Here is a 27294-nt window from a genome sequence, read left to right as displayed (position 1 = left end):
ACTCCTCTTTCTCCTGGTCCTACCCCTTTTCAATAAAAACTGACTTCTCTCCTGCACCCAGCAAGCAGCATAACTTGACTCCTCCTCGGAAAAAGGAGTCTTATTGTGTACATATAAATTTAAAACCTGGATTTTCACCAGACCCGTATTTTGGCCAAAATACAGCTGTTTACTTAATTGGTTCATTTGTCCAGATTAATATGCAATATTTAATAATTTTCTTTTTTATAATTTCCTCTAATTTTGGGATTATTTTTCCAATTTCTTATCATTCTTCCTGAAGGACTGTCAGGCACTGCCCCAGGGATATCTCCCTGTCCCCTGGAACACTTATTTCCCATTTTTCCTAGCCCTTGCCAGTGTGCTGCTACAGAAATTTTTCCTCCTGCAGGGCACCACACACTAATGTTCCAGTTCTAGAAAATGGGAGTGTACTGCCAAGCACTTTACCATACACAGGATAACGTACACTTACGGGTTTAGTAGATTCTCTTGCGTACTGCCAAGCACTTTACCATGCAAGGGGGTATCGTACACCAGATTTTCCCAAGACTCTTCCTTTCTCCCTTTTACCTCTTGCTTCGTCCATCTCTGGCTGCGCCTCTTGTGGAGCTACAGAACCGCAGATCGGGACTCCACACTTGCTTCCTACTAAAGTATGTCTCAATCACACTTCACACAAGAGTCCTACCTGACTCCCAGGGCAATACTTACTATTTCTTATCTTGGTCTGTGCACAGAGTTACTGGGTAAATTCTTGAAACCGGAGTGCCTACCTTCATTTCTTCCCTAGTTCTTCATTGATCCTGCCATCTTAACCAGTCTCGGTTCCTTTGTCAGCTCTCTGCAGAACCACTGTCACCAATGCACATGACCACTGAAATCAGCAGGGCATGCCTTCCTGCTGTGGTGGTAACGGGTGTCCCCAGAACGCAACTGGATCCTGGATGAGCCCCCAGTTTGTGAGAAACAATCTGCAGCCAATAACACGGGCTGAGGCGAGGATTTCAGTGAAGTAACAATTCTATTTGTGATTCCAATGGTGGGCATCCTGCAAGCAGGAGCGTATCATAACCCTATATCCCCTATTACCAGATGCTTGATTCCTTCCCTGTTTCCTCATTGGCTGAGTACTACAGGTTCACGACCTACTTGACGCTTGTTGCTATACCATATATGTAAAATTTTATTTGACCAACCTTTAATTTCTCCTTTTCCCCTTTATTTCTTCTTCTCTCGTAACTGGAGGGGCCCATGATTATTATTCTTATTATTTTTTTTCTGATTCTGCAACTGCTTGTCTTGTTTTTCTTAGCCATCCTGCTTATTTTGGTACAGTGGGACCTTCCACTGTCCCCTTCTCTGCTTAACATACCCCCACTGTTATGCCACTGTTATGCCTGTACAATCACTTTTGAATGTACAAGGTTAGTGGATTTTTCCACTGCAAAAACACAACTTTAATTCTTACAAGCTGTGAAATCTTTGGGCACTTGCACATGGCAAAACTGCTGTGTTCTTCCTTGGAAAAAGCTGCTGTGGAGCCCTTGGAGACTGGCAGTAATCCCATGGGTGGCTTGGCCTGCTGGGTCTTTCTATGTCCCAGACAAAGCATGAGGGTATCACTGGAAGCAGCCCTGATCTGGCTGGGGGGCTGCTTTTCCTTTCATAGAATCATGGAATGGCCTGGGTTGGAAGGGACCTCAAAGACCATCTAGTTCCAAGCCCCCTGCCGTAGGCAGGGATGCCACCCACTACATCAGGTTGCTCAGAGCCTCATGTAACCTGGTCTCAAACACCTCCAGGGATGGGGCATCCACAACTTCTCTTGGCAACCTGTTCCAGTGCCTCACCATCCTCTGAGTGAAAAATTTCCTTCTTAACCTCTAATCCAAATCTCCCCTCTTTTTGTTTAAAACCATTCCACCTTGTCCTATCATTATCCGCCCAAGTAAAGAGTCCTTCTCCATCCTTTTTATACGACCCCTTTAAGTACTGAAAATCTGCCATGAGGTCTCCCCGGAGCCTTTGCTTCTGTGGGCTGAACAGCCTCAGCTCTCTCAGCCTTTCTTCATAGGAGAGATGCTCCAGCCCCTTGATCATCTTTGTGGCCCTCCTCTGGACCCACTCTAACATCTCCATATCCTTCTTGTGCTGGGGGCTACACACCTGAACACAGTACTCCAAGTGGGGCCTCACAAGGGTAGAATAGAGGGGCACAGTCACCTCCCTTGACCTGCTGGCCTCTCCTCTCTTGATGCAGCCCAGGATGCAGTTGGCCTTCTGGGTTGTAAGTGTAGGAGAAGAGGAGGGTTTTGAAACAAAAAATGCAAGCCTGATTCATAAGTTTTTCAGGACATGGAAGAAAAGCTCAGATGAGCAGTGGCCAGGATCAGTCACTGATCGACGGGGGCCATTCTGCTTTTCTTCTGGAGAGAACCTTGTCAAGAAGATGTCAAACAAGAGGGACTAGATGGTATCCTGACAGTTTGGGGAGCATATTCCTTTAGGGCATATCCTTTAGTCCTCAAGTCTCTTCTCTGCTTTTTCCCTCACTGGTCAGGTGTAAGAGCTGATGGAGGACTGAGAACCCTTCCATGAGGCAAGATGGGAGCTCTGGGCTGGTAGTTGTGGCAGTCAGCAGAGATGGATCTTGGAGACCCTGTAGGGGTAGATGTCATTCCTCTGTTTCCAGTTATAGCAGTGGTGTACTCACTCCAGGTCCATTTCTTTTTCCTAACAATATCTTCCTCCCCCCCCAGCTCCATGCACCAGCACCTTTGCTAGGCATCTTCTTTAGGGTCACTTGCATCCCAGACTGCATCATTGCCAGTAGTCCCAACTAACTACAAAGGGAGTCCAAGTGGACTAGTGTGTCTGGGGACATGGCACATATCTCTCCAGGGAGACATATCATGAATCCTAGTGCTTCAGTTCTTCCTGGCTGATGTCTGTGACCCACTCCCACATGGCCACATGGCCACTCCCACTCCCACTCCCCACATGCCTGTATCAACAGAGAGCATTTTCCTGCCTTGCAGAGGTTGTGGCTCATGCTGGAGGGGATGCAGTGCTAGGCTACTGCATTAGCTTAGAGGATGCAGGAGAATCTCACTCTCCAGACAGGTACCAACTACCTCACCCAACACTGATGATGGCTTGTCACATGTCCCCCCGCCCCCCCATAAATACCTGAGTATTTCCTCTATGGAAATATTCACTTCACCAAGTGAAGGTGTAGGAAAACCAACCAGATGGACTTGGGTAGACTGTTCTTGGTGTGCTCTTAAACCTACTAACCTGTGTGTCCTTCAGAGCTGAAATTTAAATATTGAAGGTTTCTGTGTAATAAGAGGAAAACGTATTGGGGGACCAGAGAATGGGGATTCAGCACTTTTAGCTAGGTTAAAATAGGGGGTGTCAGGATCAGTTCATGTCTCCACAAAGAAGCTTGTGGTTCTCAGTGTTGTCTGTGGCAGTGCTATGGGCTTCTCTGAGAGGCTGCTCCTGGACAGCAACATTGGTGGCTGATCTGGTCAGACAGAACTGGATGCTGTAGGATGTTGGTCCTGCTCCTGATGAGGGCACATATATCACTGCGAATAGGAGAAAAACATAACTGAGCCCCTGGAGATAAGGAAGTGACTATGGGAAATTCAGTGCGTTCTCTGCTCAGACATGCACTTTGTCATGTACCTAAAAAAGAGGAGTGAGCAGGGAGAGGACCTAATGTACAGGGATGTGCAGAACCTCAGATTTATTTCTCAGCATGTCACCCATGTGCTGGGTGAGTGGCCTCTTCACTTTTCCCACACTCACAAGGTTTGGACTCAATGTTTTAAGGCTTACCAATGTTGTAAGTATTACCTTGCTACACATTTGTGCACTAAGTAGCACAACAAACCTGTGACCTTTAGGAACATAACACAAATAAATACTCTGGTTCCACTGACTGATTTGTCCCTGCAGTGCAAATTTAGCACTAGGGTCCCCTTTCACTCATCATCTGTAGGGGTAGGAGTCAAAGAACAAGACATGTTATTTAACTTGTTCTGCTAATAGTCAAATTATGGATAAGCAGTTTCCATCTGCCCGTGGGTAGCCTGTTTTCAAATGCTACTTGAAAGAAAATGAGATGGAAGATACTGGCACCTGCTGGCCACTTGTGCGAGGTTTAACTTGGGACTACTGTAGTGTCTTAGTACTACACACATTACTGGACAGACTGTCTTGTATTCAGCTCTTGGTCCACGGCGGCTTAAGAATGAGATGCTGAAAACATGCCTTGGGAATCGCTGGCTCTGGGCCTGGCTGCAGCTGGATCTTGGTGGGCAATGTCACTGTGGTTCCTGGAGTACCTCGTGTGTGAGACAATGGGAAGGGAAGCAGGGAGGTGACAGTGCTAACGGCACTGTACTGGAAGCTCAGTCCTTTCCATTTCAGTCTACATCATAGCTCCAGCATGGCCTGCAGGGAGGGGGGTGAGAATTCAATGCCTTTCAGATCACTCTTGGGTCCAACAGAAAAAGAGGCTGCAAAACCACTGAAGGCTTCAAATACATGGATTAGAGAGAAAATTACCGGTATTTGCCACTGAAGGAAATACCATCTGAGAGCTTTGCTGAGATGCAGTAGCCTTACCATCACTTGGTCTTTAAATCAAGGCAATGATTTTTCAGAAAAAAATGCTCAGGCTTAGTCAGCATCTGTAGAGCTTCTGCTTTCTAAAAGCTGCTATGGGCCAAAGCCACAACTTACAATATCATTCTTTGTTCAGTTTTGCCCTCAAATAACATTATGTTTTCTGTCTTCTGTTGGCTGTTGAGTGGCATGTGTTGGTACCAGTCAGACATCCTCTTTCCCTGTTACAGTGGCCTGAATTTCATTTCTGTTTGCTTATGGGAGTAGTGGTATTCTTTGCCGGTCTTCCAGTTTATACCATCAGCATAGCTCCCATGAATGCCCAGCCAGTACATCCCATTCAGGTTAGAGTAGTGGCAGTCATTGTACCACCATGCTCCCTTATAGGCTGTGGCACAATTAAAGGAGCTCATGTCGTTGTCCTGGTCTGTTGTTGAAAATGGCATGTCCTTGTGGTATGATAAGGAGTCTCCTGCAGGGGAGTACAAGTTCACAGTTAATGCAATAGTGCAAAAGGGAACTTAATGTTTCTGTGCATCATTGCAAGGTATCAGTGGGCCTTGCTGGATCATAGAATCATAGAATCATAGAATATACTGAGTTGGAAGGGACCCATAAGGATCATCGAGTCCAACTCCTGGCACCACACAGGTCTACCCAAAATTTTAGACCATGTGACTAAGTGCACAGTCCAAACACTTCTTAAATTCAGACAGGCTTGGTGCAGTGACTCCTTCCCTGGGGAGCCTGTTCCAGTGGGCAACCACCCTCTCCGTGAAGAACCTCTTCCTGATGTGTAGCCTAAACCTCCCCTGCCTCAGTTTGACACCATTCCCGCGGGTCCTATCACTGGTGACTAAAGAGAATAGGTCGGCGCCTGCCCCTCCACTCCCCCTCGCGAGGAAGTTGTAGACTGCAATGAGGTCTCCCCTCATCCTTCTCTTTTCCAGGCTGAACAGGCCTCAGTGACCTCAGCTTCTCCTCATACATCTTCCTTTATAGTCCCTTCACCATCTTTGTTGCCCTCTGGACACTCTCCAACAGTTTACATCCTCTTTGTAAAAACTGCAAGGCAGTTTTTATAAATCCTGCTGTTCTCCTGTTTACCTAGGTATCCTCCTTGGTCATAGAGAAAAAGAGTATCCTGAGCTCTGCTAGGACTGCTGACACACATGGAGAACTTATCTATGCCTGTGGAGCAAATGGACCAGATTCTGCTTGCAGTTACACAACTCTTACACCACTTGGGTTCTCTGTAGACTTACTGTCTGATCTGGACTGTCAGAAAGAGTTGCAGTGTACAAAGCCACATAAACATGGAACACTGTTATCTCAAGTGTTGGTTTCACTCATTCTCACATGAAGGGTATTGACTTTTGCAGAGGATTTGTTTGCTTTTTAAAGAAAGAAAGAAACAAACAAAAAACACATCAGGAGTTAGGAGGATGTTGTGCTGATGCTGAAAGTATTGAATATCACCCCCAGCCCTAGAAATACCAAAACTTCATGGTAAATATTTACGTCCAATAAAACTGAAAGCAGAACTTGGCCTGGCTGCTGTGAAGGTGTGGGAATGCTATGTGTCCCACTGCTCAGAGCCAGACTCTGCATTTGCTGTAAAACTTCGTGGCAGGGCTTTTAGTTACTGCTCTGGGTCACGCTTCTGTGGGTGATGGGGGTCCCCTTCCTTCCCTGCACCCAGAGGTCACTCTGTACCTGGGGTGCCTTAGGCAGCTTTAAAAAATTGACCCCAAATGTAGATGGTGCATGACAACACTGTACTGTAAATACTGAATGCTTCTGAATTGCTCTGGGAAATGGTCTTTCCTAGTAAGCTGCTAACTTACCAGCATTTCCACCAAGGAAGTCTCCTAGAACTAGTTTGTATTTCTCAGACTCTCCTAAAATTCTGAAAGAAGCGTACTTGGCAAAGTAGTAGTTGTTCTCAAAGTCTCTCAGGTCAATACGGAGTTCACAATTTCCTAGAAGAGAAGGTAGAGAGCAGTTCTGTGGGGCTGGTGGTAAGTAGGCAAATGGAATTCAGGGGTGAGGGGTTTAAGGAGCCCTGAGATAACTCAAGAGGAGCTACCACTACTTGAGAGATTATATTTCAAATTGCTGCAGAACCATCTGTCCTGCACATAATTGTGAGTCCAAGGCTGTTTGTGAACATGATTGTCATCACAAACAGGACTAGTAAGTAGATGTGTGGGCCTTTCTCCAGGATAAGTCATGCAGACAGCTCATTCACTTCTGTTACTTGTAGTTTTACCTTTTTTAGAGGTAATTTTCCTGCGTGCAATGGACTGCAAGAGCCTGCATGCTGTTTAAAATTAACTACTGGGGCCCAAGAGAGATGCAAGAAGTTCAGTCTTTAATGGCCTAGCATTGTGCAGTGAGTGCACTCTAACAGCCCCAGCCTGGGGAAGGAGGCAGACCTTACCCAGAGAGGTGAGGAAGTGGATGTTGTCATTCCCCAGCCAGAACTCTGTTAGCTGGTTGCCAAATCCTCGCTTGTATGAATACCAATCTCGCAAAAAATTCACTGATCCATCTGAGCGTCTCTGGAAAACCTGCAGGAAATAAGAGTCTCACCCCTGTCAGGCCATTCTTCACTAAAAGAAGCTCCATTGCCTGACTGCAGAGAACGGGTGGCACAGCCCTTTGCAGCAAACTCTCCCATTGCGTTGGGCCATGCCAGAGGGTAGCTGGGAGGACTGAACTGACAGGGAAATCTCTCTCACAAATTTGCTTCATCTATGCTTGGAAATGAGGAGGGATTTTTCTGACTTAAGCAGGAATGGAAGACAGTTTGTGGTGCTCAGTCTGTTCCCAGAGATCTCTCCCAAGAGAATCCCCTGTATTCACATGGATTTACCCAGGTTTAACATGAACTTCAGCTGTCACCTCTCTGACCTGGCTTCATTATGTGTTTTTCCTGTCTTTGACACTTTTCTTCCTTTTTGTTGCTATTTTAGTGCTATCATTTAGAGCCTTAATAGAAATTACTGTAGGGTTATAAAAGCTTCCCTCCCTTCATCCTACTCACAATCCATCCTCCACCGTCTGTGTCCATATCACAGAAGACAGTGGTGGCATTGCAGCCTTGGGGGTAGATAGTGTACCATCCACTCAGGATCTTCCCTTTATCCAGCAGCTCTTGGCAGTTCCTGGCTTGTGAGCAAATCAGAGAAAGAGTGAAAGTGGAGAGAATAATGATGTGCTCACTCCATCTGGAGAGCACATCAGCTTCATGCTCTGAACTAGCTTCTTTGGGCCTTCAGTCTCCCAGCTGGCTCTTTGCACTGCAGAACTCTGGTGCACTTCTACTTGGAGACAAATCCTGCTACTCCCCGAGTCAATATGTCACAGGGTTGATGGGCTCTTTCTAAGAGATAGTCTAATGGGCTCAGACCCCTTTCATCTGCAAGGGGTCTTTAGAGGGTCTGGGTGATGGAGCTGCTCCAAGCGGGATGACAAACTCAAGATCCAGGAATTTGTTTGGACTCAGGAATGTGGGGCACTGAAGGTGTGGGGGTAGCTGGCAGCATAGGAGCTGTGACACACAAAAAACCCCCACCTACCTGTAACACAGAAAATACCGTTCAGCTCATCTCTTGTGAATTGAACAGGGGGCAGTTTTGAATATATACATCTATATTATGTATATATTTATTTTTCCTCACCAAATCCACAGCAGCTCAGATTCATGGGTGCCAAAGGATTGATGGAAATTCTTTACTCTGAGGGAGGTGAGACACTGGCCCAGGCTGCCCAGAGAAGCAGTGGATGTCCCATCCCTGGAAGTGCTCAAGGCCAGGCTGGATGGGGCTTTGAGCAGCCTGGGCTGGTGGGAGGGGTCTCTGCCCATGACAGGGGTTGGAATTGGAAGAGCTTTAGGTCCCTGCCAACCCAAGCCATTATGTGATTCTATGATCCCAGCTTACAGGTGCATTTGTGGTATGATTTCGCAGGAGAAAGTCTGGGAAGATTTACACTGAGCATCCTCAGTGTATCAGATAAGAAGACCCCTGCTCTACCCAGAACCCAGTGCTGTGCCAGTGCATGGTGTGGGGGTGAGAGGACTCACTGCCCTGGTGGGACACACTGTCCACTTCTTGCAGGCGGGACCTGCCTCTGCACTCCAGAGCTGCTCCATGACATGGTAGTGGTGATACAAGTGTCTGAGCATGATGAGCATCTGATGTGTGGGCACACAGCTGTGCCAGGCTGTCTTGTGAGCCTGGGTGTCCTTCATAATGGAGGTCTGCTCCTGGATGTGGCCTATTACTTATTAGTCAAATGTTTTTACGTGCCCAGGAAATGTAGAACTGAATTAGAGTGCTTGAGGCAGTGAGGCGGTGAGTTCATGGCATCCTAATCTTTCTCTTTGAGGTGTTACTGCAGCTCTCCAATCTGTTTGAGCCTCTGCATGGGATTCTGTTCTTATGGCATCCAAACGTAGCCAGAGTGGGCTGGAGCTCTGCTTTGATTCTAGCTCAGGGAGATTTAGTCAACTGATGCTCCCTTCCCTTCCCTTCCCTTCCCTTCCCTTCCCTTCCCTTCCCTTCCCTTCCCTTCCCTTCCCTTCCCTTCCCTTCCCTTCCCTTCCCTTCCCTTCCCTTCCCTTCCCTTCCCTTCCCTTCCCTTCCCTTCCCTTCCCTTCCCTTCCCTTCCCTTCCCTTCCCTTCCCTTCCCTTCCCTGTCTCCTCCCCTCCCCTCCTCTCCCCTCCCCTCCCCTCCCCCCCCTCCCCTCCCTGCCCTCCCCTTCCCTGCCCTCCCCTCCGCTCCCCTCCGCTCCCCTCCCTGGCTGAGGCTGGAAGGCACCTCTGGGTCCATCTGATCCAACCTCTCTGCTCAAGCAGGGCCACCTACAGCTGCTTGCCCAGGACCACATCCAAGCAGATATTAAAGATCTCCAAGGAGGAGACTCCACAACCTCTCTGGGCAACCAGTTCCAGTGCTCTGTCACATGCACTGTAAAGTGCTTCCTGATGTCTAGACAGAACCTCTTGTATTTTTAGTGGCTTCATCTTGGAAACCAGGATACTGTGGCTGTAAGGACCAAAACAGACCTTCTACAGGTCACACAGAGGGCAGGTTATTTAAGAAGCACTCACAGGATGTGACCGTTCTATCTAATCTGGTCTGGGTGGATTACAAATAGCCATGCAGAAACTGCATGTGGCTGAGAGAAGCAAATAGGTAAACAGTAATATCCTTGCTCTGTCCTTCAGTGTCACTCTGAATTAGTTGCTGCCCTGTCCTGACTTCTGATGCAGGGATTCTGCCTTACTGCTTGTCATCACTAGTCTGTTCTGCAAAGCCAGCAGTGGGATGAAAGACCAAGGAGGAAACTCACCCAAAGTTTCTGGAAACCCAGGCTCTCCTTTTGTTCCTGTTGGGCAAACAACATCATCAATTGCTCTCTGCCTTCCACACCTAGTCCTTCCCTCTTCCACAACTTGACATTGTTTGCTTTTCAAGCCAAATCCTGCTGCATTGGTGTGAGTGGTGATGTTAGGTGAATTGATAAGCTCATCTGCATGCACAAAGAGGCATGGTGCAGCAAAGGCAGGAGGAATAACTTGTTAGTGATCTGTACTGGCTGGTTCCCAGCCCATCAAAGGCCCATCTGCTCAAATCCAGAAGAGCACAGAGGGACAATGGCAGGTGGGAAACCAAGTCACAGGCTCCTGTAATTACAGAACCAAGTATCTTGTCTGGCTGCTTCCCAGGGCTGCCCCCACAGAGCCTCAGTCCCTTGTCCAGCTGTGACACCCAGCAGCCTGAGTCAACAGGAACAACTCTCCAGACCCTCTGGCAGGCACAGGGGGGTGGCTGCCTGGGAGTGCAACACATTATGGGATGCAGGGGAAGAGGACAGGAATTATTGTGAGATGTTCAGGGGAGGAGCCAAAGGTGAGAAAATGGGGGGATTTAGGTGATTTGGGAAGGAAGAAGACAGGGAAAATAGAGGGTAAGGCGATAAAAATGGTGTATTTTAGATAGCTGGTCAGTATGCTTGTTTGTTTGTGCCCTGCCCTGATCACCACAGTCTGTCCTGTCATCTTATTAAAAACTTTTCTAGTACTGTCCTGGGTGAGAGCTCTATTCTGTGTGCCCATGTGTGTATGGGGGTGTGAGTGCAGCACCTGGAGCCAGACCATGGCTCAGAAGTTTGTGGGGCAGCAACTGGCATAAGTGCAGGTGTGCGAGTGTGACGGCTAGCAAAGATCAACCCAGGCAAAGCTGGTGAAGTGGTCTGGACTCCAGGAGGTGAGTGCGTCTGAACATGCTGCTGTGGGTGTGAGGGTACATGGGTGTCTACAGGGGCAAGAGCACAGAGGGTTGGCTGTGGGGCTGGGGTGCTCCAATAGTGCGTATGTGTGTGTGTGGTCTGGAGTGGGGCTGCAGCCTCAGGGTTCTATGTCCAGATGCCAGCAACTGGTGAGACTGAGATCCAACTGCTAGTTAGACTGAGTGAATCCTCTTGCTGGAGGAATCCCCCTTGTACTGATTTATCTACGCAGAAAAATTCTCACCAGTGGACTGCTACCCTGCTCAGCCAGAGAGGGAAGCAGGATGAAGCTGTTTGTGCTCTTTGTGCTCATGTGAGTGCTCTGAGTGGCTGTCGGTGAGGATGAACATGTATATTTGTATAATTGTTTATAGGCACATATGTATATATATTTATATTATGTATTTATATATATATATATATATATATATAGTGTATACATGGCCTCTTCATGTATATGCCTACTGGGAACTACTTCAGCCTGGCTACCAGTTGAACCTGGGGACAGGGACAGGGAGTGGCAGCCTCGCTGCTCTTGGATTGTTGGACCCAGTATGATATATTTTCCTTTGACACCTGATTAGGGGTCAGGAAGTCTAAATGACAAGAGTAATGCAATACATGTCTATGTCAGACCTGCTGGCTGCTAAGACAGCCTGACAAATGGGGTGCAAACATTTTGTGCCAGTGAGTATTACTTAGGTGGGACACACAGAACAGTAGTAGATGGGTGTGGGAAGGAAATCAAAACACACCCAGGGAAGGAGGCAGGGTCAGAAGCACAAAAAGGGGAACAGTTACTGCTGGCAGAGGTCTTTAGTGGGTGTTTTGGGAGCAGCTGTGACAGTTGGAGCAAATGTGCTATACTAGTGACCAGCTCAGTAGCATTTGGCTCCTATTACAAGCCAAAGACTTGTGAGAGAAGCCACGGTGCAGAGAGAGCTCATTTATATGTGCCAGTGGCCTTAGCATGCAGGATGATGTTATCAGAAAAAAAAAAAAAATATATATATATATATAAACATCACCTTGTTTACTCTCTACCCTATTAATAACACTGGAGAGAGACAAGTTTCTGTGACATTAACAGTAATGAAGTTTCATCTGAGTCTCTGCCTTTTGACATAGCAGGGGAAGGTCAGAGTTCTGCCCAAATGTGTCTGGTCCCTTGGGCTGGGGTGTGCAAAGTCCTGCTGTGTCTGTAATTGATGGTTCTGGACAGCAGCTTCAGGCTCCCAAGTTGTTGGCAGCCTCTGTTGCTGTCTGGCTGGTTTGGGAGAGGGGCTGCTCACATCACCAGGGGCCGGGGCTGAGCCTCTATGGGGAGCTCCAGCAGACCAGGCCCTATGATGGGGGAGAGCTATTGTCAAATAGCCCATCCAGTACCCTGTGGGGTACTTTTATTTTTCTATAGTTGCTCCCACATGGTGTGTTGTTCTAGAATGGCATGGGGTGGAAGTTGAACTAGACAGGCTCCCATCATAAATTCATCTCAGCATGATTTACCTTTTGGTCCTGGGAAACCAGGGTCTCCAGCCACTCCTGCAAGAGACAAGAGAAAAATGCTCGTCACAGATGACTCAAAGGGACTGAATTACTGCAAATCCCTAAGTAGAGGCTCCTGGCCCTCTGTGTTTCCCAAATGTACAGGAGAGGCTGTTGTAAATAGTGCAAAGCCATGGTGCTCTGTGAGTGCCCCAGCTGAAGGCAGCCTGCGAGGCCCTGCCTGCTCTCCAAATCAGCAGCATCTCTCAGGAACAGCAGGACAGTTGCTTCTCCTTCTGCTGGATTCATGCCTCTGTCTCAGTGATTTTTTTTTTTGTTGGTTTTCAGTTTTAAGCCTGTGATCTGTGAGATTTCAGACAATAGCTGCTGTTTCAATGTGTCCTGTTTCAATCTCCTCCTGTGGGGTTCTGCTGATGTCTTGGGTGCTTTTGACAGGGAAATATGTACATACTCAGCATGCAAAGGGGCTCTTTTCCCAGCTGTTCAGTGTGCCAGCACTCAGTTCCTGGATGATACCATGTGCTGGGAGCTGGAAATGGCATGATTTGCTTTCTGAGTCTGGACCACGTCTATGAATGCTTCTTAATGCATGGCTCAACAGTCTTGTCTTATGCAGCCCTACTCTCAGCTTGAGTCTATGAACAGAGAGAGATCAAATAAGCGACTTCCTCATTTTGTGGAGGGGGGTCAGCCTGTTGCAAGGAAATCCCTATTCCCTCCTTGCTTCACTGTATGCCAGCTGTCTCCACTCCAGGAGTGGAGAATAGGGAATCACAGAGTCATAGAATCATAGAATGGTTTGGGTTGTAAGGGACCCCAAAGATCATCTGGTTCCAACTTCCCTGCCTATATCAGGGACACCTCCCACCAGACCAGGTTGCTCATAGCCCCATCCAACCTGGCCTTGAACGCCTCCAGGGATGGGGCATCCACAACTTCTTTGGGTAACCTGTTACAATGCCTCACTACCTTTACAGTGAAGAATTTCCTCATAATGTCTAATCTAAATCTATCCTGTTTTAATTTAAGACCATTCCCCCTTGTCCTATCATTATCCACCCAAGTAAAGAGTCCTTCTCCATCCTTTTTATAAGACCTCTTTAAGTACTGAAAATCTGCCATGAAGTCACCCCGGAACCTTCTCTTCTGTAGGCTGAACAGCCCCAGCTCCCTCAGCCTTTCTTCATAGGAGACGTGCTCCAGCCCCTTGATCATCTTCACAGCCTCCCTCTGGACCTGCTCTAAAAGCTCCACATCCTTCTTGTGCTGGGGCCCCCAGACCTGGGTGTAGAATTCCAAGCGGGGCCTCACAAGGGTAGAGTAGAGGGGGAGAATCACCTCCCTTGACCTGCTGGCCACTCCTCTTTTGATCCCGCCCAGGATGCAGTTGGCCTTCTGGGCTGTAAGTGCACATTGCTGCATCAGGTCAAGCTTTCGGTCCACTAGAACCCCCAAGTCCTTCTCTGCAGGGCTGCTCTCAGTGAGTTCTTCTCCCACTCTGTACTCACGTCTGGGATTGCCCCGGCCCAGGTGCAGCACCCTGCACTTGGACTTGTTGAACCTCATGAGGTTCATGTGGGCCCACTTCTCAAGCTTGTCCAGGTCCCTTTGGATATCTTCCCTTCATTTTGTCGTATTGACTGCACCACTCAGCTTGGTGTCATCTGCAAACTTGCTGAGGGTGCTCTCAATCTCCTTGTCTATGTCATTGATGAAGATATTGAAAAACACTGGTCCCAGGACAGATCCCTGAGGGATCCTGCTCGTCACTGACCTCCACCTAGACATGGAACCATTGACAGCCACTCTCTGGGTGAGGTCTTCAAGCCAATTCCTTATCCACTGAATGGTCCACCCTTCAATTTCATCTCTCTCCAATTTGTAGATCAGGATATCATGTGGGATTGTGTCAAAGGCCTTACAGAAGTCCAAGTAGATGACATCAGTCAGTCTTCTCTTGTCAACTGATGCAGTTACTCCATCACAAAAGGCCACCAGATTGGTCATGCATGATTTGCCCTTGGTGAAGCCATGCTGGCTGTCTCAGATCACCTCCTTGTCTTGCATGTGCCTTAACATTGCCTCCATGGAGGATCCATTCCATGACAGACGCAGAGGTGAGTCTCACCGATCTGCAGATCCCTGGGTCCTCCTTTCTACCCTTTTTAAAAATGGGAGTGCTGTTTCCCCTTTTCCAGTCACCAGGGACTTCACCTGACTGCCATGATATTTCAAATACAATGGACTGAGGCTTGGCAACTACATCAGCCAATTCCTTCAGGACCCTGGGATGCATGTCATCAGACCCCATAGACTTGAAATTGTTAAGTTTCTTCAGGTGGTTTCAAGCCTGCTCTTCACTTACAGTGGGAGGGACTTTGTTCTCCCAGCCCTCATCTACATGTTCAGGGAAATGAGATATGTGGGAAGCCTGACCACCAGTGAAGAAGTTGTTGAGTACCTCAACCTTCCCCATGTCTGTTATTAGCAGTTCTCCCTTCTCATTTATCAGAGGGGGAACACTCTCCCTGGCCTTTCTTTTCTGAGCAACCTACTTATAGAATCCCTTTCTGTTATTCTTTGCATCCTTGCCAATCTCAGTTCCATCCTTGCTTTGGCTTTCCTGATCCCATCCCTGCACATCCAGACAGCAAACCTGTACTCTTTCTAAGCCACATGTCCCTTCTTCCACTTCCTGTGCATTTCCTTCTTGCACTTGAGTTTGACCAAAAGGTCCTTGCTCAGCCATCCCCATTTCCTGCCCTCCCTGCATGCTTTCTTACACAGGAGGATGGAGAGTTCTTGTGCTCTAAGAAAAACATCCTTAAAGAGTTACCAGCTCTGTTCAGCTCCTTTGTCCCTAAGGACAGTGTTCCAGGGGATCTCAGCCACTAGATCTTTAAATAGCTGGAATTTCGCTGTTTGGAAGTTCAGGGTCCTGACTTTGCTATTAGCCAAGCCCATATTCCTTGAGATCACAAAGTCAACCAGGGTGTGGTCACTGCAGGCCACATTGCCTCCAATCTTAATCTCTTTTATTCGTTCATCTGTGTTGGTAAGCATGAGGTCCAGTAATGCTTCTCCTCTGGTTGGTTTGTCTCATATCTGGACCAGGATGTCTCCTGGAGTCTCTAGGAGTCTCTCAGCTTGCTTACACAGCCTGCTGTGTAGGGAGATGTCTGCTTATAGGGGGCTGATAAGGGGGACTTCAAAAAGAAGAGTAGTATCTTCCTCTGAGATGTGGTCCCACCCTACAACACTGTTCCTAGTACCCATCCCATGCCAGATGCATGCACCAAATCTTCCTGATCTATGCTACTTCAGGGCTGTTTCTTGGAGTATGACCAACTCTCAGGTATTTTATCTCTGTAGATCCAGTCTCCCTATGTATGCCCTGAACTTCAGTGGGTTTATAGATTGAAGCCAAGTATGTTATGCATTACCTTTTGTACCGGGTGGTCCTGCTTTCCCAGGGAGTCCCCGGGTTCCCATTTCTCCTACAAGGAAAAGCTCAGTTTATATGTGCATATTGTAATCTGATCAGAGGGGAGGTGACACAGAAGCCTGGGCAGCTAGGCCTCAGCTTCTGCAGAAACAAGGAAGATGTTTTTTGTTCATCGGATGATATTTTATAACATATCTCACTCCCTTTCTTCTACTAAAGCTATACTACACAGGTACTGCCAATGTAAGTCCTAATTTACATTTCACTTATGAATTCCTGTGAGCTTTGTACATCTGGGAGCCAGTCCGTGGCTTTTGCCCCAGTGGAGTGGCTCCCTCTACTGTTGTGACTCACTTTGCCTACAAGTCCACTATGACATGGGAGGCCTTGAAGGACTCCTATGGGTATGAGGTGACCTTCAACAGCTCCTCCCCCCTGCAACAAAGCAATCTAATATCAAAGCATTCACTGCTGGGTTTTGGAATCTCACCTTTTGTTCCTGGGACACCTGGTTCTCCCTTTGAGCCAGAGGCACCTGGGATCCCTGGGCATCCTTGGAGAACAGCAAGCCGGTCAGCATCACCTAGTCCCACTATTCTCACCTCTGAATTAATGAAGACAGTCATCATGGAGATTATTACGACTCTGAAATGTCTTGGAGAAGAAACTGAACCCTTTGGGCTTCAGAAACAGTGCAAAAGGCAAAGATAAGCAAGTGATGTCCAGTCTGAGGAAGGAAGTCTGGCATAATTATATGTATTAAGAGACGGTATTGAGGTTGTTGCGTATTAGAATTAGATGCTGGATCTCTCTGGCTTCAGGGGAGTTTAGTGGAAGAAGGCTGTTATATGTGACATTACATGCATGACAAATACATTGTAACTTAATAAAACAAAAGATGTGAGGTGCTCTGTGGGGTAATACAGCAAAAAATAAATGGCACTGATGAGCATGTGGATAGTAAAGATTCTGATTTAAAATGATTCTAAAGATTTAGCCTGATTTCCTGACACCAGATCAGTTTAAAATCACGCCTATTGCCTTTCTGGAGAATAAAGACCAAAAACTGTGTTGTGCAGTGTTCCCAAGTTGCCAGGGTGCTGGGCACCCATCAAGCACTTGGTTGATATTGCTCTGCATCCTCCAGTAACAGAGGTAAGGCACCACAGATGGAAAACATAGAACAGGGTGGAAAACTATGAATGGGGCGGCCTGTTCCTGGAGATCCCACTAGTGAGTGGGCAGGATGCTAAACCTTTGGTTGGAGCCAGCAGCTTTGTGAAGCCACTACTGAGACTTCATCACCCATCTTCCCACTTGCAGCTGAATTAAAGAGATGCATAGAAGGAACAAATCCACTCCCCCTCCCCCCCCCCCCCAGCTCAGCTCAGCTATAACAGCCTGCCTTAGGGCAATTAACAGTAGGATTTGTGCCCCACTCACCTGGGCAGGTGTCCTGGGCATCGCAAATGGTGGCTGTTATGCTGAGCAGGACAAGAAGGACTGGGGCTACACTTTCCATTGCTGGCACAGCTCTCTGCTCTCTGCTCAGCTTTCCTTCTCCATGTCCCAGGCACTGTGGTTAGTATTGACCCATCTAAGCCCTTTATACGTAATAAAAAAATCCAGTGTAAGCTCCACCTCTGTGCTTGCCCAATGCCTGGGATCCCCACTCTGTGTCTCCAGAGCTTTTCCCAGGTAAGCAGCTTTCCACAGGCCTGATGGGGAAAGTCCTTGCCTGGCTGCCCCAGCATGCCTTGTCTCAGGCCTCTGCAAATTTTGGATGCATATCTCCTCCTGTACTGTATTTCTAGATGAAATGAACCGGCAAAAACATACATTTAGCTAAATGGAGACAGCTCCCCTCTTCCTTCCTGCTAGTGGCACTTTACAAAGAGCAGCACTTACTCTGTGTATGGGGGAACTGAGACAGTAGGAAAAGAAAAGCCCAAGGTCAACAAAGATCACAGTCAGAAGCTGCAGTGCCTGACTCATGCTCCAATGCTCTGCCTACCAGGCAGTGTTGGGTCACTTTGCAACCTTTCAAACAGAGGTTTCAGTTTATAGGTAATCCAGGACTGACCTGGAGTTAAAACTCTGCATATCCAAGTGAGGTTTGGTGGGAAGAGCATGTCTGACTTTTTTCCTGCCTTTTTTTTTTCTTTCCCCCTCCAGTTCCTGTTCATTGTAATAATGAGTAGGATTTCAGTTTCTCTGTTGTGCACTCTGTTCATTTGTGTCAGCATTACGAGGTTCAAACTGTCTCAAGTCTGACTCTTTTGTTACCTCTATGTACAGAACCTTTAAAGTTTATAGCAGAGTTTTTAGCAGCTCTGTTCAGCTCCTTTGTTCCTAAGTATAGTGTTCCAGGGGATTTCATCTTTAATAGCTTTAAATAACTTGAAGTTCACTCTTCGGAACTTCAGGGTCCTGACTTTACTCTTTGTCAGGCCTATGTTCCTCAAAATCACAGTCAACCAGGGTGTGGCCACTGCAGCCCAGAAATGCAATAGATGTTTATGATTGTTTTTGTTCCCAAGACACAATTTTGTTAAGGGCAGTGCAGGTCTTACTTTCCTTTCCCTGTCTGGAAAAAAAAAAAAAAAAAAAAAGCCTGCAGGGAAATCAGAAGGAATGTGATCTGACCACCTGAATTCAAATTTGGGTTTTGTTTAAAATGGGACAAAAGTATATCATTCATGGCAAGTGTTGTGTATGCAGTTCTCAGGGAGAAATGAGAATAGCTTCTTTCTTCAGCTTTTCAGAAGGAGAGAGAGAGAGAGAAAAAGGATGAGCAGATGTCTCTGATCTGCTAGGGCAGGAGAGGTCTATGCAGAGTCATTTAAACTGACTGGGGCCCTGTGCACTCCTCTTCTCTCCCTCTCTACATCGCAAATGTTCATGCAGCGCAGGCTGCTACCTGTCTGGGACACAGTTGTTTCTGCCCCATGGGGCAGGTGAAGATGAAGAAAAGCCAGCTGCTAGTACTGAGAAGTCTCCTCCTACTCAGCACTCTGTGTCCTGTGCTGTGAGCTTGGTAACAGCTGCAATACTTTGTTACAATATCTAGCAGCAAGAGCTACCTGTTTCCCTTGGTAAGTCACTCCAAAAAAGCAATGGTTAAACTGGCCTCACAGGTTATCCTGTCCTTACAATCTGCCAAGGGCTCCTGGCTAGATCTGTCCTGTAAAAAAAAAAAAAAAAGTAAGAATAGGTTTGCCCCAGCTTTTCCCAGTTAATCCCTTATCAAGGTGGCCAGACCTGCATCAGGCTGAGAATGCATATTGTGGAGGCAGCACTGATGTATCCACCTAGGTGTTAAAGCCTGTGGGCTCCACCCAGCCTGGGGGACACCTGGAGATGTCACCCTGCTTTCAGACAAGGAGGCAATGCTGCAGTGTCCTTGTGGACATGGCTAACTTTGGGAGCAGGGGGAAAACTGCTTTTGAACAAACAGTCCAAAGTAGGTCAGGTCCCTGAGGGTAGATATTGAAATTGGCCCAGTGATCAATATGCCCTAAATTGTTTTTCCTCACACTGTGTCCTAATGAAGATCAAATAGTGCAGATCGTTTACACCATCAGCAATTCTTTTTTTCTATGTAGGTTCTCACTTGAGTCCTAGGAAATATCCCCTGTCGGTTGTGAAAGTCCAGTATCACTTTGGGAATGCAGAAACGAGTTTTAAGTACATTGCAGAATAGGGAGTGCCTCTAAACACCATGACTCTTCAGCTCCAGAGATGTAAATGTCACAAGTGAAGTCTCCAGAACTTAACTGACTTGTAAAGCCCCAAGAAAATAAGCTTAGCAAATCAGAAGGCACAAACAAATGACAACAGATCTTCAAAAAGTGCATGTGGGAACATGGTAACTGCACAACAGAGGATTTAACACTGATTTATTCAAAATCATAGGTGAAATCCAGGCTCCTGGTAGTTTTGACATTGGCTTCCTTACCACCAGGAGGCTAGAGCTTCACAAAAACATCAGAAAAGCTGCAAAGGCTGTAAATACCTAAAACAATAGGCAGCAAGCCCCAGTCATGGCATTCCTCTGCTTTGTCTCATGGCTAAGGACATTGCCACACAACTTCTAAAGGTGCCAGAAAGGCAGACAGTTTGTGCTGAGGAGCTGAGACGGAAACTCTGACGTATCTGACTTCAGGCTGACGTGCGGAAAACAGACTCCACAATCAGTAAGATTGTAAAGTAGGTATGTTTATTCAGTGCTGGGCAGCACGGGGGGTAGTCCTGCCAAAGTTGTGCGCATGCCACATGGCAACTTGCCATAGTTATATGCAGTAAAGAGTTACATATGCATGAAGTTTCACAATGCTCCTATACATATGCATAACCTGTCCCTGCTTCATATTAAAATTAGTTCAATAAGTCATTTCCATAAGCTCCTTCCGTCTGTGCTTCCGCAGTGTCTCCTCGTAGTGGTCACCAGGGGTTATGGGGATGAAGGTTGGTGACTCTTCCTCGTCACTGCTAGTTGACCTCTTGTCTTTGCACAGACTCAGTTGCTCCTTGGCTCTTGTCCATCTGCAGGACCAGTTTCTGTCAGTTTCTTAAGATCACTTAAGGCTCACACTCTTGTCAAGGGACTAACCTTGGTAAGGGGCCCAAGGCTTCTTGATTTAATTAATTTGCACAATTCACAATAGTTAGCAAAGACACTAAGTAGCATCCACTAGTTTAATACTGTCAGCACTCTATCTCTATTTGCTAAGATTCTCCTAACTCCCTCTCTCAGTCCCTCCTTCTCTAAAAAGTTAGTAAATTCTTTTACTATTTCTAGCTTCAATACAGCATTTCCCTATCTAACATTCTTTCAAAGTATTTGTTAGACACCAGTTTCTGTCTTAGTTGGTTGTTTTTCCACTTGCTGTAGGAATCTCCTGTACTCTTAAAACACCATAAGGTACATCGGTTCACCACGCAAAGAACCATGGATAAAACTATGACCATGATTATTGTAATAAACAACTGCTCCAGCCATGTTAGGTTTGGCAACCAGGAAGTCAATTTTTGTACCAAATCTGCAAATCCCCAGGATGTATCATCCTGAGCTACTGCATGCAAAATTTTATTCTTTTCTCCAGGTCAGTCTCAATCTGTTTTTGTTTGTTAACATATACACAGAAAGTTAATCTGGTGTATATGTTAACATTTTTGCGTGGGAGTAGTTCAAATCTCTCCCCTAGATGTTCACAATCCTTTCAAATGGACATGTTCCATTTCTTAGGTAAACTATCACTCACTGCCTGTGTGAGTTTCTCATAAGTATTGTGCTCCCACTGTTCAGTTTCCTTGACCGATGATACCATTAGGACCATGAAAAATGTAACCTTCCAGGTTGCACCTGAGTAACCTTCCTGGGGGTTTTGGGTGTCTTTTTCACTCTGGTGTGATGGATCCAGGCGTTCTGCTCCTTGATTCTGATCGCTGTAAAAGTGGTGAGGAGTACCTGAAACAGTCCTGCCCACTCTAGTTCCAGGTCTTCTCTGCAAGAGACTTTACATACACGTAATCTCCAGGTTGTATACTGTGCAATGGTCCATCTAACCCTCTACACTGAGTCCCACTCACATGCTTTCCAATTTCATTGATATTCCTCTTTGTATTCCATAGGGTCATCCATATAAGATTTCAAAGGGGCTTAGCCCTTCTTTTACCCTTTGTCTAGTTCGTGTACGCAAAAGGGCTAAGGAAAGAGACTGAGGCCAGACCAAGTTTGCTTCTTGTCCCAGTTTCACAATTTCCTGTTTAATTACCTCCCAGGCCTTGGCTGTTCTGGTCAGGAATGCTTCTGGCCATCCTGAAAAGGTGTCAGTTAATACTAATAAATACCGATACCCCCCTTTTCTTGGGAGCTGGAAAAAAAATAATTTACCACTGTTTGGAGCTTGATTCCTGTCTGTGGTTTGCTTTTATACCTGTCTAACAATAGTATACAAATTAGGTCCTATCCATTTTGTATTTAAAAACTCTTATACTACTTCTGCTCCCCAGCATACTTTATTATGTTTTACAATTACCATTCAATTTAGTATGGTATCACAATTCTCCCATCATTTATTTACATTAAACCTGCAGGTAACATTTTCCATTTACATCTTAGAATATTCTACTTCATTTTCTATTTTTTTTTTTTTTTTTTAACGCCTGGTTTTCTGTTCCTGGTACTAGTGCCAAAATTTGACTCTCAGATGCCTGTTCTGCCACCCCTTTGGCTCCTGCGTCAGCCAATCTGTTTCCCTCTTCAATATCAGTATCCCCTGCTTGGTATCCTTTACAATGCATAATGGCAACTTTAGTAGGCAGGTATACTGCTTGGAGTAACTTCAGTATCTCTTCTGCATGTTTAATTGAGGAAGATAAAAGTCCTCTCTCCTTCCAAATTGCCATGTGTGCATGCACCACACCAAAGGCATATTTCAAATCTGTCCAAATGTTAATTCTTTTCCCTTTTGCCAGCTCAAAAGCTCTTATCATAGTGATGATTTCCACCTTTTGGGCTGATTTTTGTTATCACATATCCTGTGAGGCGAACTCCCTGGTGGACGAAGATACCATGTCCATGATCTTGATGCAATCATGAATGGGTAATCTGGAAACTCTGTTACTAAGGAAAGAGGCTGAGTTCAGAGTATTAGTGCCGAAAAAATTTAGTAAACAAATGGTCCATTCTACACATTAGTTTTCTTCTTCAGTAGCAATCATTTGCATATTGCAACAGTGTCCCCTTTTCCCGAAGGGGTCTTAAAGCTTCAAGATCACAGGCTAGTTGTTTACTGAATATGGTGTGGCTATTCTTGAACCCCTGTGGTAACACAGTCCAGGTAAGCTGAGCTTTTCATCCTCTATTAGCATTTTCCCATTCAAAGGCAAAGAGTTTCTGGCTTTCAGTTGCCACCGGCAGGCAGAAAAAGGCATTCTTTAAATCTAGTACCGTGAACTAAACTTGACTGTTTTTCTCATTTTGTCAAAAGGTTATTTCCATTTTTCCTTGTTCAAAAGAAATTTTTGCATCCAATTTTTCCAGCAAGTCCCTTCCTAATAAGGACCTTGGCAAATTGGGTAAGTATAAAAATTGATGAATTCCAATCATTTTTCCCAATTTAAATTTCAAGCATTGAAAAAAATGCCTTTTCCTGTTGGCCAGTTGCTCCTATTACATTTACAGACTCAGTGCTTTTCCAGAGTCAAGTTTTGAATTAACACAGAGACAGAAGCTCCCACAACCAACAAAAATTCAAGCCCCTCTCTTCATTCCCTAGCTCTATTTCAACCAGTGGACCTTCTAGAACAGATGCCCTAGGTCCCCATCATTCTCGACTGTTGCGAGTTTATCCTGCAACCTAAGACTATCTTTCTGACATGAGGGGCCAATTGCCCTAGAAAGAGGCTAGCCAATTGCCTCTTTATTTTATTTTATTTTATTTTATTTTATTTTATTTTATTTTATTATTTTATTTTATTTTATTTTATTTTATTTTATTTTATTATTTTATTTTATTTTATTTTATTTTATTTTATTTTATTTTATTTTATTTTATTTTAATTTTTTATTGCATTTCTAAGTTCGACCAAAAATTCCTTAGGGCAATGTGAGATAACAGTTCACTTGAGAGAGTCAGCACCATTGCAGGTGCCCATTGGGAGCTTTACAGTCTTGCCTTGCTGGGAAAGAGGGATCTGATCTGCAAGGGTAGATTATCATCTCCATCTGTAAATTATCACTCCATCTGTAAATCTGTCGTGGGCTCTTCAGTGGTAAAATCTATTGAGGCTGGAACTGTGGTACCCCCAAGGATCTTTGTAGGTTACAGTGCAGTTATTAGGAAACAGATCTTTGGAAAAAACAGCATGTTTTTGTGTTTGATCGACTCCCTTGTAGATAAAACCAACAAGCCTTGTTAAAACAATTTCAGCTTCTGTATGTTACTAGAGGCCTATCCCAAACATGGCCTGTCCATTCTGCATGTTCTCTGTGACCTTCCAGGAATGCATTCCTCTGCAGTGGCACAAAATCCCTGTCCTCACACTTCTCTCCTTCAGTCGAGGGTGGCAAGGACCCACTGAGCTAGAGTGGAGGAGACAGATTGGCCTAGAGGTAACATCTCTGCAATCCAAGATATGTCTGTCTTGTCTCTCGCTTGCTGCTGTTACTTGCTTACTTGTTACTTGTTACTTGCTGCTTGTTACTTGCTTGTTACTTGACACGCTCCAGAGCCTCGATGTCTTTCTTGTAGTAAGGGGCCCAAAACTGAACACAGTACTTGAGGTGCAGCCTCACCAGAGCTGAATACAGGGGGACGATCACCTCCCTGGTCCTGCTGGCTACAATATTTCCGATACAAGCCAGGACTTCGTTGGTCTTCTTGGCCATCTGGGCACACTGCTGGCTCATGTTCAGGTGAGCATCGACGAACGTCCCCAGATCCTTTTCCTCTGCACTGCTTTCCAGCCACTCTCCCTCAAGCCTGTAGCGCTGCATGGGGTTGTTGTGGCCAAAGTGCAGGACCTGGCACTTAGCCATGTTCAGCCTCATCCCATTGGCCTTTGCCCATCGACCCATCCCAGGTCCCTCTGCAGGGCCTTCCTACCCTCCGGCAGATTGACACTTCCCCTCAGCTTGGTGTCATCTGCAGATTTACTGAGGGTGCACTCAATTCCCTCATCCAAATCATCAGTAAAGATATTAAAGAGGATGGACACTCAACCCCTGGGGAACACCACTGATGACCCAGTCACCAGCTGGATTTCACTCCGTTCACCACCACTTTCTTGGCCCAGCCGTCCAGCCAGGTTTTAATCCAGCAAAGAGTGTATCTGTCCAAGACATGGGCTGCCAGCTTCTCCAGAAGAATACCCTGGGAAACCATGTCAAAGGCCTTGCTGAAGTCTAGGAAGACTACATCAACAGCCTTTCCCCCATCCACCAGGCCGGTTACCTGGTCATAGAAGGAGATGAGGTTGGTCAGGCAGCACTTGCCTTTCATGAACCCATGCTGGCTGGGCCTGATCACCTGGTTGTCCTGCATACATTGCATGATTACATTCAAGATGACCTGTTCCATCACCTTTCCTGGCACTGAGTTCAGGCTGACAGGCCTGTAGTTCCCAGGGTCCTCCTTACGACCCTTCTTTTAGATGGGTGTCACATTAGCAAGTCTCCAGTCATGTGGGACCTCTCCAGTTGACCATGACCATTGAAAGATGATGGAAAGTGGCCCAGCAATCACATCCACCAGCTCCCTCAGGTGCATCCCATTAGGGCCCATAGATTTGTGGGTGTCTTGCTTGCCTAAATAACCTCTAATCCAATCCTCTTCAACCAAGGGAAAGTATTCCTCTCACCAGGTATTCTCTCTTGTTTCCAGGCTTGGTAGTGTGTGGGGGCTAGCATTAGCAGTGAAGACTGAAGCAAAGAAGTCATTCAGTAATTTCCGCCTTCTCTGTATCTGCCATCACCAAGGCACTCACCTCATTTAGCAGCACACCCACATTTTCCTTAGTCTTCCTTTTGCTGCTGATGTATTTGATGAAGCCCTCCTTGTTATCCTTGATGTTTCTTGCTAAATTTAATTCTGTGGCCCTTGGCTTTCCTCATTGCATCCCTGCACTCTCTAACAATGTTCCTATATTACACCCAATTGGTCTGTCCCTTCTCCCACATCATATACACTTTCTGCTTCTGTTTAGGTTTTCCCAGGAGCTCCTTTCCCATCCACACAGGCCTCCTGCCCACCTTACTCAACTTCTTTCTCACAGGGATGCTCCAATCCTGAGCTTTGAGGAAGTGGAGCTTGAATATTAGCCAACTCTGCTGGGCCTCCTTTCCCTCTAGGGCCCTAGCCCAGGGGATTCCTCCAATTAGGTCGTGAAGAGGTCAGTTAGCTCTTGAAATCCAGGGTTGCAGACCTACTTTTTGCCCTGCTTTGTCCTCACAGGATCTTGAACTCCAACATCTCGTGATCACTGCAGCCAAGACTTCCCTCAACCTTCATGTTTCCAACTAGACCATCTCTGTTTGTTAGTACCAGCTCCAGAAGCGCTCCTCTTCTTGTTGGTTCACCTACCACCTGCGGCATGAAGTTATCTGCATTGTTCTGCAGTAACCTCCTGGACTGTTTGTTCTGAGCTGTGTTGTCTTTTCAGCAAATATTGGGGTGGTTAAAGTCCCCCATAAGAACCAGGGCCTGTGAACGTGAGGCATTTTGCAGCTGTCTGTAGAAGGCCTCATCCACTTCCTCTTCCTGATTTGGTGGCCTGTAGTAAACTCCCACCACAATGTCAACCCTGTTGGCCTGCCCTTTAATCCTCATCCATAGCTCTCAACTCGCACTTTATTCCTCCCTAGGCAGAGCTGCATAGATTCCAGTTGCTCACTCGTGTAAAGAACAACTTCACCACCTTGCCTTCCTGGCCTGTCCTTCCTAAAAAGCACAAAGCCATCCATGGCCATATTCCAGTCATGAGAGCTGTCCCACCATGTCTCAGTAATTGCGATGAGATCATAGCCCTGCAACCGCACACACACCTCCAGTTCCCCTTGTTTATTCCCTATGCTGCACGTGTTCACATAGAGGCATTTGAGTTGGGCTCCCAATGCACCTTCCTTTCTGGACAGGGCAACTGTAACTTGTCCATGTGGGCCTACGGTATCTCTCCTGTTCCCTCTCTCGGCTCTGGGCATCCTTTGCTGGGTGTAGTGTCCAGCTGGGGTGAGTGGGATGGCATGTCATTATGTACCTTATCACCAGTATTCCTGATGATACCCCACTTCCGCGTCGAATCTAGTTTAAAGCCCGATCAATGAGCCCCACCAGCTCATGACCGAGGACCCTCTTCCCCCTTTGGGAAAGATGAATCCCATCCGATGCCAGCAGTCATGGTGCCATGTAAGGCTTCCTGTTTTCAAAGAACACAAAATTTTGGCGATGACACCAGCCACAGAGCCATATGTTAATGGACATTATCCTTCTGTTCCTGTCACTGTCAATACTGGGGAGAATGAAGGAGAAGATGACTTGCACACCCGAGTTCCTGATCATCTGTCTCAATTCCTTGAAGTCCCTTTTGATTGCTCTCGGGCTAGGCGTTGCCACTTCTTCTCCCTCCAGCTGTAGGTCCAACAATGGGTAATAGTCTGAGGATCAAACCAAGCTGGGAAGTCTCCTGGTGATGTCCTTAACCCGGGCCCCAGGAAGGCAGCAGGCTTCCCTTAGAGGAGGGTCCCTTCTACATATTGGATCCTCTGTTCCCCCTATTGTGTAATCACCCACAACTAAAACCCACCTTTTCTTTCTTCTGCCAGTGGTCGCAATATGGGGGATTGGCCTTTCCGACCCTGGTAATATCTCTGGTCGAGAGGGATCTTCCCCTTCTCCAT

General features: G+C 46.4%; 2 protein-coding genes across 3 annotated transcripts in view; one reads left to right on the top strand and one right to left on the bottom strand.

Moving 5' to 3' along the window:
* Positions 1-9249, top strand: part of LOC121057283 (dual specificity testis-specific protein kinase 2-like) — a 45183-nt gene extending 35934 nt beyond the window's left edge. The window contains exon 10 of one of the 2 annotated variants that reach the window (XR_005813736.1): positions 5753-9249. The gene's annotated coding sequence lies outside the window, so the exon portion shown is untranslated. The remainder of the gene's footprint in view (positions 1-5752) is intronic. The other variant, XR_005813737.1, reaches the window with a different exon arrangement.
* Positions 1912-27294, bottom strand: LOC121057601 (ficolin-1-like). The gene is given in 13 exon segments (XM_040532036.1): positions 1912-5113; positions 6489-6623; positions 7085-7214; positions 7691-7815; positions 8757-8783; positions 9941-10096; positions 12449-12484; positions 15892-15945; positions 16384-16497; positions 17337-17460; positions 17463-17501; positions 17503-17654; positions 27201-27294. Coding segments are annotated over 13 exon segments (1434 nt in total). The 3' UTR covers positions 1912-4865.

This window comes from Cygnus olor, chromosome 19 (genome assembly GCF_009769625.2).
Source record: "Cygnus olor isolate bCygOlo1 chromosome 19, bCygOlo1.pri.v2, whole genome shotgun sequence".
NCBI lineage: Eukaryota > Metazoa > Chordata > Aves > Anseriformes > Anatidae > Cygnus > Cygnus olor.
The sequence above is the reverse complement of the archived record's forward strand: the minus strand, read 5'-3'. Positions and strand labels throughout refer to the sequence as shown.